Source organism: Mus caroli, chromosome 16 (assembly GCF_900094665.2).
Source record: "Mus caroli chromosome 16, CAROLI_EIJ_v1.1, whole genome shotgun sequence".
NCBI classification, from domain to species: domain Eukaryota; kingdom Metazoa; phylum Chordata; class Mammalia; order Rodentia; family Muridae; genus Mus; species Mus caroli.
In genome coordinates this window covers 24,511,143-24,527,888 of record NC_034585.1, presented here as the reverse complement: position 1 = coordinate 24,527,888, position 16,746 = coordinate 24,511,143, and the positions used below count along the sequence as shown (strand labels likewise).

At 40.5% G+C, this 16,746-nt stretch overlaps 1 protein-coding gene across 2 annotated transcripts in view; it reads right to left on the bottom strand.

Annotated features, from left to right (window-relative positions):
• Positions 1–9,248, bottom strand: part of Ccdc50 (coiled-coil domain containing 50) — a 56,431-nt gene extending 47,183 nt beyond the window's left edge. The window contains exon 1 of one of the 2 annotated variants that reach the window (XM_021184785.2): positions 9,054–9,248. In XM_021184785.2, coding sequence (XP_021040444.1) covers positions 9,054–9,102 — 49 coding nt within the window. In that variant the 5' untranslated portion in view covers positions 9,103–9,248. The remainder of the gene's footprint in view (positions 1–9,053) is intronic. The other variant, XM_021184786.2, reaches the window with a different exon arrangement.
• Between the last annotated feature and the right edge of the window lie 7,498 nt (positions 9,249–16,746).

The window sequence follows — 16,746 nt, the reverse complement described above, 5'->3', positions numbered from 1 at the left end:
GACCAGGAATAAAAGTTTCTGGTACATTATGGAACAATAGGACTCAATATAAAATGGAAATAATGAGTATTTCCATAGGCTAAAAGGCTCTTGATAAATATTTAGACATGTTAACTTTGGTTTAAACATTATGTCATATATCCATGTATCAAAATACCCATATTTAAATATGTACAATCAAGTAATTCTAGGGATGGCTCAGTTACTGAAAAAGTGTACATTAGAAATGTTTACAGCAAATGAGTCATCTCCTACACTTGATCTTAAAATAAAGACAAAAATAAAAATGATAGCTATATTACATACTGCTAATGCAGAATTGTAAATGCACACATTTTGTAGAACTCCTCTCCTGCAAAATAGTTCCCTACCTTTTAAGGAAATATACAGGGAAACCCATAAATAGAGAGCAAGCAAAAAGCTAATTAAAGACAAGGAGAGTGAGTCTTCTTCGTAAAATTAGCACTGGATGCATGAAGCCTCAATCATTTCCACTGCATTTTACAGTGTGCACTTCAGGTTTCACTTAATGATTATGAATTTAAAAATGAATTAAGATCCTCAAGACAGACTTGGAGACAGATATCCTTTAGGTTTTAGCAGTTAATGAAGTTGTACATTTACATGCCAGAAAGGGCTTCTGACAAGGCTCCCTCCCACTCGGTCATCACATCCCTGCTATTTCAGCAATGCCCCCTTTCTGTTCAGAACTTTCAAATATCAACTCTATGGAATTTTAACAGAGAAACAATAAGGGGTGGCAGCTTCTGGATCATCCCAGGATGGGTAAAGACAACCTTCAAGTGGAGTACCTGGTGTCTGATGTGAGGACCAACTGGAGCACAGGAACACACAGCATGGGTCTGCCCAGCCTCAGGAGCTAGAGCCCAAGAGCAACAGATGGGTGACAGGACACCCAAGCAGCCTTGGAGAAAACAGCAACCCAGAGGCCTTTAATGTTACTAACCAAAAGTAGTATCTGTGGTATAGAAAGGTATTCTGTACAATACCAACCTGCAACCTAGCCACAAAACATTTGACCTATAATTTGCCCTGTCTGCAAAATATGCTAGGTCAATGCTAGCATCAGCTTTGTGGGAGTAACCAACCAATATCTGATTTGACTTAAGCCCCACTCCATGAGATGGAATACATACTAGTAGTTTAACCAAGAATCAGAGCCTAGATAGCCCAAAAACCAAAGGTAAAACCAGGCACTACTAGTCTATAAAACAAAAACAAACAAACAAAAAGCTAACAATAAAATGACTTCTATTAATATTTGGCTATAATTATAGATCAGTCCATCATTCCTTCATCAGAGATGCTTCCTCTAACAGCAGAGACGAAAAGAGACCCACCCTCAGACATTATGCAGAGAGAGAGAGAGAGAGAGAGAGACAGAATCTAAATGGGATGACTCCATCAAATCCCTCTCCTCAGAGCTCACAGAATACCCAAAGAAAAGGAGGCAATAAGAATGTAAGAGCCAGAAGGGAACAGGAGACACAAGGAGAATAGGGCACTCCAAATCAAATAAGCAAAGTGCATATGAACTCAGACTGAAGCACCAAGCACAGGGCCTATACCATGGGTCTGAGCCAGGATGTCTGCGTATATTTTATACCTTTTAGCTTAGTATCTAAATGAGATTTCAGAGTCTGAGAATGAGTGGGTGTTTGATTCCTGTACCTGCTTCTTGGGACTCTTCCTCTTGTTGGCTTGCCATGCCAACTTCAATACGATGGTTTTTGCTTTATCTTAATACATTTTATTTTCTTATGCTTGATTGTTATCTTTTAAAAGCTTGTTCTTTTTAAATAAGAGACAGAAAGGGAGTAGATCCAAAGAGGAAGAGAGGTGGGAAGGAACTGGAGCGGGGGAGGGAAGCAGAGTGAAGGGAAACTACAATCAGGATATAATATTTGAGAAAAGAATCTATTTTCGTTATTTTGTCTTTTTTTTTTTTTTCCAGAGCTGAGGACCGAACCCAGGGCCTTAGGCTTGCTAGGCAAGTGCTCTACCACTGAGCTAAATCCCCAACCCCAAGAATCTATTTTCAATAAAAGGAGAAAAATTTAAGCCCAGCTTAAAATAATGAAGCCATACAACAGATATCTGGGAAAACAAAAGAAGCAGACCTCAATTAGAATCCAGCTATCACTGATTAAACAAGGAACGTTTTGTAGGCAGAGCCAGAATGTGACCTATAAATGAAGACACTAAGGTTTTTTAAAAGCTGCTGGCCCAGATCTTGGAACAAATGAGCACTCTAGATTCGAATTAACAGAACTAATAGAACATTGAGTCCTTTCTCCGATTTTCTCTATTTCCAGTTTCCAAATGTCCTCAAAATTGGAGAATGTGAGTCTTAAAGTAAATTGTGAGTTCCTCTACAGTCAGGAAACAAACTAGTTATGCTACTGGTACAGAGACAGAGAAGAAAGACTTACACCATTCACACTTTTAGTATAGTGAAGAAAATTTTTTTTCTAGAATAAACTGAGTAAACTAGAGTAAACTGAAGGAAAGTAACCCCATCTTGAAGACTCATTACAAAAGGCAAAGCAAAAATGCCCAGTGGTAGCCTCCCTGGTTATCTTCAGTGAGGAGCTTCCTTGGGATTGCAAATGCCCAGCAGATACAAAGCTTTCAAGGTTTGGTAGCAAACTGAGGCAGAGAGTCACTGAAGTAGTACTTCGTCTATGCAAATGCACATAGGTTTTTGAAGACAGCCAATTGTTTAAGCAGTAAGAAGAAAGGAAGGAATGAAGGAACGAAGAAAGGAAGGAAGGAAGGAAGAAGAAAAAGGAAGGGAAGGGAAAAAAAGAAAGCAGCAGAGGGAGGGAGAGCGGGTGGGTGAGTGGGTAAAAGATAAGAGCAAGCAAATTTATTTTAAAAGATGGGTCTCCTAAAACCAGGTCTATAGTTCAGTGGTGGAATGGTTGTCTGGAATATGTAAAGTTCTGGGTTTGATATGAAGGTAAAGTTATAATAGTGCTCATACTGATAACTGTAACACTAAAGGAGTTATCTTAGGTAATTTTCATTGAACTAAGTTTAAAAGATTTGTTTGTCATTTATAAAGTACCAGGCAACATCACTACACTGTGGCAGCCAATGCCTCTGTCACGACTGTCCTACAACACATTATTTGCTGAAATTCTAGTTTTACAGCCATTATAATTTGCATTTTTGAACCATTAAAAGCTTAAAAGACACCTTCAGTTCACCTGTCAAGAAAGCATATATGTGTGTGTGTGTGTGTGTGTGTGTGTGTGTATAGTCACTGCAAAAACTTTTAAAACTCAAGCATCCTTGGGCTAAGGATGCCACAATATTCTGCACCTATATTTCCCAAATGCTCAATACAAATACAATCTTGTGTATAAAGTAAACTTCCTGCAACATCTACTAGACATCTAACTGACATAAAAAAAAAAAAAAGAAAGAAAGAAAAAATAGAAAGGAAAGGAAAGAAAGGGAGGGAGGGAGGGGGGAAACAGGTTAAAAAACAGGTTAGGTACAGATATTTAATAAAGCTGTGCACAGTGCTGGGATGTTAAACTAAGATTTAAAACTGACATTACTTGATAAGTATATGCCTCAAAGATATTAAGAATGCCTGGAGAATTGTTCAAATTCAATTAGAAGTCTAATTATAAAAATAAGCAAACTTTGTTAACAGACTCTACAACTATTCACAACCACATACTAAACAGAGTATTTTACTGTATATAAATCATTACTCAATGAACTCTATTGAAAATGGAAGCAAAGGGAAAGGACGAAGAGGGATATGCAAACAAGTATTAGGTAAACTGTAAGGTTTTCATGACACTGTTATTACCAACTCTCCTGTGCACACACCCACCTGTGTGTGTGTGTATGTGCATGTATGTGTGTGTGTGCACATTTGTGCTTTTAAATGAAATGACGGTATGTTTTTAAAACTATTGGAGTATTCCTTTACGCTAGTTTCTTATTTCAAACACCTAAAAAAAATCTCTGAGTCCTCTTGAATATAACACTAATTATCCATTCAAGGTTTCATCAAAGATCTAGGTGTCCTAATTGTCTTATCTATGAAGCTAGGACATCTTTTAAGTGTGTCACCAGCTAAAATTCTTCATCCAATGCCACTAACAATGGCTACTTGGCAAAATGCTTTAGTGACTGAAGTAAAATTCATGCATCTGGAAAATGCTTACAGATAGTAAGGAAAGATCAGAAACTATGGTTTCCCTGAGAATACTATGATTTCCCTGAGTATACTTCTCTAAAAAAAATTAATTTTAGACAGTTCATATTCTTAAATATTAACCCTTTCATGAAGGTTGAGTACAAAAGAAAAGACAAGTGTTTTTGTTTTTCTTTTTTTCCCAAATAGAAAATCACTGAGGTAGGGGTGTGATTTTTTAATAATTCACACAATTTATTTCCTCAACCATAAGAGCTGAAAAAAAAATGTCTGGTTAGAAAATAAAGCCTATGAAACATCATAGGAAAATTATCCCTAAAAACACTTTACAGAAAAATCCCTCAATCTTGTCGCTCATAGTGTTCACCCCAGTATTTTAAACACGATGGATAGCACAATCTGACACACTTCACAGGTGAGATGTGCATATAAACACAACAATTCAAAAGAAACAGGTGGGAAGAAGGGTGAGCAGGGGGCAGGAGAGGAGGGCAGACTGAGCTGGTACCACAGGCCCTCAGAACCTCACCTGTTCAGTATGACCACCCATTCCCATCTCTGCTGCCCAGAGCTCTGTAACTAAAAGGGCTGCATTGCCAGCATACACTGTTTTTAGTGCTTTCTACTCTGTCCATTTACAAATGACAGCGAGCTTTATTGTTTTCTAAAGGGCAACTGTATTCTCTGTACCTGCAGTATTGCTGGGTCTGTAGTTTTGTTTGTGTTGTTTTCTATTTTACAGACCCATTTGGGGAAAAATGCACTTACTCATTCAAGAAATCATTACACTAAAATAAAGTGACAGATTTTCACCTCCTACAACATGCAAGAATGTAAATGTGTACATGTTTGTTTAGTTTATGACAAAGGGTCTTACTATGTAGTTCAAGACTGCCTCAAATTTATACCTCTCCTGCTTACTGAGATTACAGGCATGGTACAGACAGCTCAATCTAAAAGGTTCTCTACAACTCTGCATTCTATACTGCAATTGAAGGCAAGATCATAACCATGTAGCCCAGAGCACTTTTATTATGGAGCTATTGTCTCTCTCACCTTATATGGCAAGGAACAGATTTTCAAAGATCTGTATCAGGCAGCTACAGAGGTGGCTCACAGGTTAAGAGAACTAGTTACTCTCCCAGAAACCCTGTATTCAATTCCCAGATGGCAGCTCATAACCATCTGTAGTAATGCCAGTTCCAGGGGTTCCAACACTGTCTTCTGTGTTCCATCGGCTCCAAGCATCCAAATGGTAAAGCTGTACATACAGACTAAACACCCAAACACAAAAAAAATTACACATATACACATATATATGTGTGTGTGTATATATATATATATATATATATGTGTGTATGTATATATATATATATATATACACACACACACAGAGTCCCACTGCTTTGTACTTAAAATGATGCCTTTAGTATAATTTTATTCTAATATAATTTTCAAAGCCAGAAGTAAAGCAAGCAATTTCTTCTGCATGTTTTACATGTTTATATTAGATATTTACATACATGTGCATATATAGAAGTGTGTTTACAATTTCCATGGTGGCATTATTGATATGTGATATACATAATTAAAAGGAACTATGTCTTTAAAATTCTACAGTCAGAGAAAGAATCTGAAACAGTTATGTTATAAATAGGATATCTAAAGCAGACAATGGAGATCTAAAATATGTATACTCATTTTGTTATTCACTCACATATTTAAATATTTCATGAGTAACTGCTGGCACCATAAAAGCCATGGATCTAGATGAGGAGATAAATAAAATATTTGTAAGAAACCCTATCATGGACTCATGAAAACCAGCACACTCTGCTGTGGAACTTGGAAGAGAAGGAAAGGTAACCTTGCCCTGGGACCCACAGCAGCTGCCCACAGGACAGGTGTGCTGGACCTCTGAAAGCACCCAATTAACTCACCATGCCAGGCATGATTCTACCCTCCTCTCCAAGTTCTAAAGTTACACCAATAATTTAATTTACCCAACTGTGCAACCTGGGAGTCTGAGACTCCTAATCAATCAGTGCTTTCTAGGTGTGACTCTTTGTATAACTACTTCCAAAACTGCATTAAAGTTTACTGTTTATTATAAAAAATAAAGAGTCACAAACAAGGCCTGTACTCTAAAAGTAAGTCTGCATGCCCTGACTTTCGATGGAAAGCCACTACACACAAGCACACGAGGGGCTGTTATGGACTTGGCAAACGATGAGCCTTGCCAGCCATCTGAACAATAGGAACACAAAACAAAACAAGACTTGGAGAATTGTGAAATGGAAATAGGGTTCGAGGGATGGGGGAAGACTGATGGAGAAAATATTTCCTTTACAAAAAGTATATGGAGGTTCCAAACCTATTTTGATTAGGAAATAGGGGTGTGCTGACATTTAAATGGCTTAACTCTTATCACTTGTATAAACTCAGAGTTGTGTTGTCTCCGAATTTGTTATTTTCGAAAGTATACACTTCATAATTGTGTATGTTTGAAGGGTCTTCTCAATGAAGCTCTGACCTCCATACAAACCAAAGAGGCAAGCATTTCATGTTAATCTAGGGAAGAAGATTGTGAAGTAGTCCTGTACCTTGCTATCTGTTTTTGATACACCAAATATCAAAGCATCCTTCCCTCTCTTAAAGAAAGGGCAGTGAGACAGGACACACAGCCTCATTTTTCTCAGTCTCTATTACAATCTACCCCATGATGTCAACTGTAACCTGCATAAATCTACCAAAGTTTAAATTCCGAAGAAAAGTGGAAAACACAAGAAGTAGTATTTGCGTTTTTAATGAGGCTCAAATAATCTGAGCCAAAACTTTAAACAAAGTGCTACTAAGTGGCTTGGACTCAGCTGAGGGGCTTCAGGGCTACTCAGTGTCAGAACACACTCTGCTTCTTCACTGGTCTCTTCGGGTTCTCTTTAATTAGTTGGAAAGATTGTTAGGTGGCAACTGGGTCATAATTAAGAATTATATGAGAGAGATACAAGTTATTAGGCTTGAATACTTCCAAGATCAAATTCTCACCACTCTGGGGATGCTCCTAGTAAACCCATCATGGCCTTTGATGGTCTCAGAGCCAGGCACTTGTAAGAATGATGATCCCAACAGCTTTTGACCTCCTTCAAAGTGAGCATGTGACAAATTCTAATTTAGCAAAGACACGTGGAAGAGCCACACTAAATGTCCCTGTCATTTCATCAGAGTCCCTAAACAGGATTGCCAACCACGGTACCACAATATCCAGAATGAAAACCAAAGTAAACATATGAAAACTTGTAGAGCTGGGGGGTGAAAAACTCTTACAGGCCTAGATGGAAAGTGGGGAACTCCTTGAGAAATAAGATACTAGCACAAGTTAGGCATGTCTTGGTTAAAAAAAAAAAAAAAAAAAAAAAAAAAAAAAGACCTCAGGGTTTCCAAGCGTACGCAAAAAAGTTCTTTCCAGATCACTGACACAAGTGGAAGGCTGGGGGAAGTCATGGCACCTCAACACTGAAGCTTTGCACCTCAGGTCAGGTTTTGTTTGAACTCCAGTATCAGCAACACCCACCATCAATGAAAGTACTACCAAGGGAGCACTTTGTCTTCAGACAGAAAACCAACACCTTTGCACACAAAACCCCTATCCAAAAGCAAGAGGGGAGCTCTACAGCTGGTCTCCAGGTGAAGAACCAATTTGTCTTCCCAGTGGCTCCTTAGACTCCATTAACTAAAAACTATAATAACCAAAGTCAAGTTAGGGACAGAAACGATGGAAAAATACCAAGACCAAAAGCTCAGCCCGAAGGCATTATTACTCTTTAGAAACAATGGAGTAGATCCAAACCTACTACAATTTAAACATAAAATCATTGACTCCTAGCCACGGTGCTCCTCGAGCAGATGCAGCCAAGTAGTCACTAATTGTCTTGGGATCTCCAAATTGGCCGGAGCGAGACCATCTGAGTCACTTGAAATTGGCAATGAAGCCTAAAGTCTCAAGAAAGGAAAAACTCCTTCACTTACACAACACACACACCCCAGTCCCAGACCGTGTTGGCCACAGATCTCTGATGAAACAAAAGAGATCCACAACAAAGACGCCCCTCCGAACTTTAAGAGAGAGCACTCTTGAAGGTTCTAGGTGTTGTTATAATGGAACTCCAGTGCTTCCCAAGAAGGGAAAGACAAAGAGTGACATGAAGATGAGCCAGTAACCAAAACAATAAAAAATGCTAGGCCCCGGGGAGGGGAGGAGAGATGAAGTAAGCTAGGCCTGGCCAGTACTAGTCAATCTTATTTTCCTGGACTTTAATATAGCAGCCATGGGGGGTGGCGGGGGTAACAGGATCACAAGCTTCCACCCCCTCCAGTCTGGTCTTTATTAAAATGGAAGTGGGGAGATCATCTTTATAGGGGCTTGAGGTCCACCATTCAAAGCAATGTCAACCCTAAGATTTTCAACATTTTGGAAGCTAAGAGCCAGCCAGACTTTAGACTAGGAAGAAGAAGTGGGAGAAGGGAGGAAGGGAGAGAGGAGGGAAAGAAAGGAGGAGGGAGATAGAGGATAGAAGAGAAAAGAAGGAGGGAGAAGAGAGGAACAGGAGCAGAGGAGGGAGAGGGTCATGTTTCAAAACAAAGGCTCCACTCCACACGGAACGCCACCCCCTGGCCTTGGCCAGCCTGGAAGGGCTGGGATTTTTACATCAAGCGTCCACTGGGCAGAACAAGGCCGCGCGGCCAGGCGAGCGCCTCCCGCAGCCGCAGGCGGACCCAGCCAGCCCGCGGCGCTCCTAGCCCGCCCCGCACCCCGCGCAGCCCGGCTCCCCGGAGCCCGCGAGCCCCGGCCTACCTTCCTTCACGCCCGGCAACTTGGACTGATCTACACTCACGTCGGCCATGGCGGCCGCTGGGCCTCGGGCGCGCGGAGATCTCGGCGCACGCCCACCCCGCGGGCTGGCCCGGGTGGACGCCGGACTCTCCCGGGCCGGAAATGCACCGGAGTCCAGTACGGAGGGAGAGAGGAGCCAGAAAGGCGGCGGCAGCGGCCAGAAAGGCGGCGGCGGCGGCGGCGGCGGCGGCGGCGGCGGGGGCGGCGGGGGGCGGGGGCTGCAAGGCTGCACCGCACGCAGAGGCGCGCGAGCCAGACCGCCTCCCCTCGCCTCTGTGCCTGCCGCACCCAGCCCAGGCCACAGCTCTGCGGCCTGAAGGCCGGGGCCCCAAGGCTGCACCTGCCAGCTAGGCGCTGCCGGGACACGGCCTATCTGAGCTCCACTGTGGGATTTAAGACTTGTGTAAAGTGCTTATTGAGTGCCAGGCACTAATCCTTATATCTGGGATTAGTGGGCATATACATACATACTTACAAACAAACATACATACATACATACATACATACATACATACATACATACGTGTGTGTGTGTGTGTGTGTGTGTGTGTGTGTGTGTGTGTGCTTTATATTTCTTTTTTGTTGTTGTTGTTTTTAAAGAAACCAGAATACAAGACACTGAATTAAATTCTGGGCCCTTCTGGAAACAGAATATTCACAACCAGCAGGGAGAACTGAGTCATTCAGTCAACAAAAAACCTATAAATGTCTACCAGATCGGATGTTCAGTTCGGGGGTGGAGAGATTGTGACAGAGACTTGTATGGGCTTCCCCTTCCAGCATGCCACTCACTGGTCTTTAATTCTGACATTTGTGTTTCTCTGAAATGAGCGACTTTTCGCGTTTCATCCCGTGGATCTGTACAGATTCACGCTCCTTTAGGAACTGTCTCTTCCCTCTAAAGGAAACATTCCAGTCCTAAACTGGGTTTTCACTAATCTTATCTTTCAGTCCATTAGTCCACAAACCATGCATATTTATCAAAGAATGGGTGTGAGATCAAAACTGGTGGAGCAGAATACCTCCCTAGGCTTGCTACATAAAGGGTAGAGTAGCAAATTAGTATCTGTTTCCTGAGTGGGCGGTCACTCTCACTAGCAGACAATGAAACTAAACTGAAGATAAGCAAAGATAAGAGAAGGCGGAGAAGAGGGCAATTTCTGATGGAAACACAGTAGCAAACCAAGGTTCCTCCTCAGAGTTAAGCTTGTTGGCAGGATCATTGAACTCTGGAATGTCATCTTGTCAAAGTTCAATGTGTCACTTCAGCCACTGGTTTAAACTGGCTTTCCATCTCAGCTCAGACTCCTAGTGTGAGAGGTCAAGAGGAAGTGGTATGATTTTTAACTTGACACTAAAAGTGGTTAGCAAAAACTAAGATGTAAATTAGAGCAAAAATTAGATCAGAAGTTGGCAAGCAGCTACCCACAGGCCAAACCCAGCCCGCTGAAACCCTGTGACTATATTTGTTTAAATATTACATTTTAAATTATTTTTAATATGAGCCATTTAAATTTTGCCTTTTAAGCCCAAAATCTAAAGTACTATCAAACCTTTTACAAGAAAATTTTGCACAGCCCTGTCAGAGATAGAGAGCACTCCATAAACGAAGTATGAAGAAGGAAGCTGTAGCAAAGTGGCTTGGGGGTATTTATAAATGTCCTGCCATATATGGACCTGTTTTTTAAATTGTCCTATAGTTATAGAGAGCATTTATAATGACAGGATTTCTGGTTCTCTTTCCTTCTCTCTCTATTTCTACTTCACCACATTGTTCCACTGGAGACTGACATGAGCTCCTTGTTTCTGCTTCTGATGAGTGTGACGAGGAGAAGTAATAAGAGTCTGAAGAAAGACATGATAGAATCTGCATTCCATTCTTCTGCTGGTATGCTTAACCCAACCATAATGGGCCAGAGGAGAGCTTGGAAGAGTCTATTCTATCTTCCCATTGGTCTCCAGGGGAGGAAAGGCATTCACCTTTGCTATTTGATTCACCTCACAGCCCACAGACATTATTTAAAAGTCATCAGTCAGAACTGGAAAGTTGCTTTCATTTTTAAGAAGTACCCGTTGCTCTTGCAGAGGGTCTGAGTTAAGGTATCTGCATCCACATGGTGGCTCACAATTAACTATAACTCCAGGTCCCGGGCATCAAATACCCTCTTCTAGTTTCAACAGACATTAAGCATACATGTGGTACACATATACACATGAAGGTAAGACACTCAAAGGCATATAATAAAAATAAATCTTTTTTTAAAATCACCAGCTAAGAGTCTATTTTATTCCTTGCTTTTAACAATCACTAGTGTTTTTAACACTGTTTTGGAGTCTTTGTTGTCTTATTGAAACCTTTTGACTTTAAAAGCAAAGGAGTAACTGTACACAGTTACAAGTAAATCTAGGACCTGGTAGTTTTGAAGTACCACTTCTATAAGTAAATTTAATTGGCCCCATATTATTCAAAGTTCTTTGGTTTTGGTTTAGTATGGTTTTGTTTTTTCCAGACAGGGTTTTTCTCTGTAGCCCTGACTGTCCTGGAACTCTAGACCAGGCTGACTTCTAACTCAGAGATCACCCTTCTCCTACCTCCAGAATGTTGGGATTAAAGGCATGTGATACCAACACCTTGCTGAAAGTTCTTGACTATTGAAATTGTTTCCCTTGTGAAGTTCTAGGCATTCATAAGACCCACCCCCCCCCAACTCCTGTACCTATGACTAAGATGAAGCCAAGAGAAAGAAACAAAGCAACAACAGCCTTTTAGTTTGGGCTGGAGATGTATGTAGTTACAGAAATATTTATTCTTCTTAAGTGTGATTTGGGGAAGAAAGATGGCAAGATTTATCTTTCAGCCCATTGCCTAGGTAGCAGAGATAAACCTGCACCCTATAAAGAATATATGAGCTCTTCGTTATTGAGGCAGGGATAAGAAAAAGATGGAGCTGCTGATGGTTTTAATAGTCCATTAGAAAAGTGAAGACTACACAGCTGTCACATATGAGGTTAGGTATGCTATAAAAGGGGAAAGTAAGGTGGATTTGAACAAAGGTAAGCAGATTTTGGGTCGGTCAGAACCTAGATTGATATTGAAATCATTTGTAACCAATTAAAGTGGAATCTGTTTAATTTTGGAACAAGTAAGCCCAATTAGCCATTGAAAGACTCTGAGACCAAAATATCAAGCAAAATGAGGACAATCATTAGGTAGGTAAGGGATTGGGGGGTACACCATGGATGTGTCAATCTTAATAGAGACTAGAAAAACCAGTAGCCAATAGGAAAGCAGAGCCTCAGACCTGACACTTCGAAACAGTTTTACCCATTAGGGAAAGGGGCAGAGAGGCAGGAGTGAGCCTGTCGTGCAATGAGGGAATTAAAAGGAGGGTTGTTTCTTTGGGTTTTGGATTTGGGTTTGGTTTTATTTGATTTGACTTGTTTTTGGAAGCATCCACAGAGCAGGAAAGACTCAAGACAGGAGGCATTTTTAGATCCATCCAATTAGTGAGTGTTGCAGTTGCCTGGTGAGGATGGAACAGTATCCACTGGGCTTGAGATTCATAAAAAGGATTTAAGCCTTGTAGGTTGAGCCTGAAGGTAGCACTGACAGATTTAATCAGCACAGAGCCCAAAAGGCTCCTTTCTAGGGCTTCAAGCTGGCACAGGTCTCTAATGGGCAAATCCTTCCAATGGCCCTGCAGTTCTCTGCTCGAGTTGAATGGCTCCCCACTGTTGCTAGTTGCCTCAATCTTGCCAACACCCTGTGAATGGTCTCTTCGTTGTGTTCTTTCCATTACATCATGTTGATTGTAACATGTTTCCTGACTAGAAGCTGACTAATTCAGTGAGATATTCCACAGGTTTGCTCCCCTTAAAAAACATTCACATTTCTGGCCAGAAGGTAAATAGAAGCAAACAAACAAAAAAAATTAATTAAATAAATAATTAAAGATGTGCCTGTTCTTTAAAGAATCAGCTGCTTTAAATAGAGAAAGTATTAAAAAAAAAAAAAAGGAACTTGGTTCTCTGTCCAATTTCTAAAGTAGAAGATTTGGGGGGAAAAAAATCCTGCATGGCTGGACTTGCTTTCAGTGACTCACGCCCACGCTGTATCTGTCCTAAATCTGAACAATTCAAGTTTGGGGTTAGAGAATCATTAGCTAAGAATTGAAAGCAACATAGGGGATAGCTCATTTTTAAAAGAATTTAGCAAGGAATGATTGTGAGATTAATTCCCCTAACCATATATTTTAGCATTCTAAAATGTCAGCTTTGCAATTTAAATAACAGTCCCATGAGATGTGTACATCCCTAAGCTGGGTCAGATCCTAAAATGTTCTTCCAAGGTCAAATGATGACTTCAATGTCACAAGAACTGTTATTTATAAATCAATATCGGTAGCACTAACTACTTTTTTTTAAAGCTATGATATGTTTTCAGCTAGATGGTTGTTAGGTGTGGCGGCATATACCTGTAATGTCAGATACAGGAGGTGGAGGCAGCCAGTTGTACATTTGAAACCAGCCTGGGCTAACAGTACCCACCTCATTTAAATAGAGCCAAGCAAGAGTAATTTTATATTAATTTTAAAAATACCTGTCAGAATGTGTAGAAAATGGTCATACGAAATCTACTTGGAAAACATAAAATTCCCCCAATTGGAGCAACTGAAAAGTAGACTCTGACAGCAGAGATTTTTGTTTGTTGTGCTGACCATCCTCCCTAATACTTAGATTAGCCTTTGGTATATAGTAAGCAGTCAGTGAGTATTTGTTAGAAATGATCAAAGTTATCTAATTGTATTATCAGTAACCATCACAAATAAAAAAGGACAAACAGAAAATGATATGGACAAATGAATGGATGACTCTAGACCTTGACCACACAGGAATGAAGGGCTGCTCGTGGCATTATACAGAGTAGAAAACACTCTCCTTTCCTCTTTGACAACCGACTTTGGCTGCCTCATCAACAGGATCTACACATGAGAGCCACTCCAAAATGAGGCTGTAAATATTCTACACCAAAGAGATGCTGTCTATTCTCTAGGGACAGCAAATCAGAGCATTACAGAATAGGTGGATCAAGCGACATGTTTTTCAAATTTAGAAGAGAGAACTGCAGTACTGAACGGTATAAAAGATATAATTTCTTCTAAAGCCTCTAACTCTTTGTCTTGCAGGCGTCTGCCTTGTTCATGGGTTCACATACAGTCTTTGTTCCCTGAGTATGCAATCAATATGTCTATGCTATGCCTACATTTCTTATTTGTATGCACAAGTATCATTCACATTAGCAGCAAGCCCACCTAACTTACTGTGACAACCCCTGCCTCCAAACACAGCCACATTCAAAAGGACTTGGAGTTAGCCATTCAGCATGTCTCTATAGGGGAGCTATCACTCAGGTCTAACAGATGCTACCAAGATATCAAATGCTTCATGATGCTTGTGTTTGTTTGCTGCAGGCCTCAAAGAATTTTCATATGGTCCTTCGAAATGAAGGGGGATAGAAAGATAGAAAACTGAATGTGATAACATGGAAGAAAGGGGTGTGGGCACAGGACAGGAAACTTGAGAAGCCACCGGAAGACACCTTGTTAATGACAATAAATAGACCATGTTTACATGTGATGTGTAACCTTGTGTTTCTTGAACAACCCACTGTCCTTCATCGACCATATCTCCACCCACCTCAAATCTTTATTTAACTTTTAACCTTGTAAACTACATTTCTAAATGATATTAAAAAAAAAAAATCTTACAGGGCTGGAGAGATGGCTCAATGGTTGAGTGAGCCCTGTTCTTGCAGAAGGCCTAGGTTTAGTTTCCAGCAACCATGTTAAATATATCCCAGTTATCTGTCCCCAGTTCCAGGAGAATTTCAGGCCTTCTTCCAGCTTCTATAGGCACTTGCATTCACATGTACATTAGCATGAGTAAAGTGGGAAGGGCTCTTAGCAGCCATTAGAGGTGTAACTTGGGAGCCACCCAAATCCTTCATATAACATTGCAAAGGTACTTAATTACAGCTCTTCCTGAAGGAGTCCATACTCACACTGAACTGTGCCTCATTCTTTTCCTGCATCCCACCCTTTCTATTAACCCATGTCCTTATCGCTTGTGTCACAAATGTCTTAATCTCCAGCTCCACTTCATATTAGCATACCTTCAAATTATTTCATATACCAAAGCCTGGTTTGGCCCAAGTAGAGGTCTCTAAAGGAAAAGGCAACTCTTTTGGCTACCATGGGTGGTGGAGTGGAGCTGTGTCTCTGACGCTGCTCGTGGCAATACTGCATGGGAGTTCAGGACCCATAATCAGACTTTCAAGGTAGCACCGTATTCAAGTCTCTTCAGTATAGTTCCTCAGCCACTATCTACCCAATCCTCTTTGTCTCCTGTTGGATCCACCTTTTCCATCTTTCTCTAGTGAAGACTGTTACCAGAAGATACTGCAGCCCTACCAGTTCCCTAAATTAGTAACTATTTGATTTACATATCAATATTCCAATGAAGTGGAAAATTCTGTTTTCTCTGGAAAGTCAGTTGTGTAGGAGAATGTTTTGCTGGGGCAAACATGTGAAGGAGTGGCCCTCATCACTGTCACAATTATTAAACTTCCACTCTTGGTAGACTAGCGTGAACAGATGGGCAATCACTAAGAGGTGAATGGTTGTTACAATTGACTGGCTTAGAGCTGGGCATGATAGCACAAACCTGTCATTCAACACTTGGGAAGGTGTGGCAGGAGACTCCAGAGAGTTCCAAGGACAGATTCAGATGCAGAAGGAATTTGAACCCAGTCTAACCTAAATAGTGATACATCTCTCACAAACAAAGGCCAACAATTTCTTCGTATGATAGCAATTGTAATTATCAAGTTGCTAGAGCTTCATAAAAAGATGTAAACTTAATGGGTCTCTTGTGCCAAATAAAAGAATGGATCCCTGTCACAGGAACTGTCCCTTGTCAGTGGAAAACTGTGTACTTTAAAGACCATGGTGAAGACTAATTGACTCCAAGTCATGCATCAAATGACTACAAATGTCCTTTGGAAAGGTTAGAGGAACTAACTGTATATACCTAAAGATGTTGGCCTACCTTTCAATGAGATCTGCTTTTTAAACCAGCTTATACTTGGAACCATTGATGTCAAATGTTTTACTAGACAGATACATATAAGCCCCCTTTAACATGAGGAGATTCTATAATGGAAGTAGGTCTTATAATGAGCATGTGGGATAATGACATTCTATTGAAAGCTGGATATACAGAAATAGAGTTGTAAATATGTCTTTAATGGGCTCAACAGATGTCTATCATAACATTATGACTCATGTCACAGTGAAATAAATATATAGCTTATATAATTCAGTTATAAAAACCATAACATTGATTCTCTGACCTTTGGGATTAAAAAAAAAAATCATGACAACAACCTTAAGCATCTGTAACTTCATTCCCTAAACAAAGGATGATAAATAATTAAAGCAAAGTGTAATATTCTCAAGGAATATAAAAGATCTGAGCTACCATCAGAGACCAAAAATGTTGTAGATGGCCCTGGTCCTGACTTTACTTTGCTGTTAATTCCACTTTCCCAGTAGGGGTTGTCCTGGCGGATTCGCCACTGGAGGATTTAGATTTA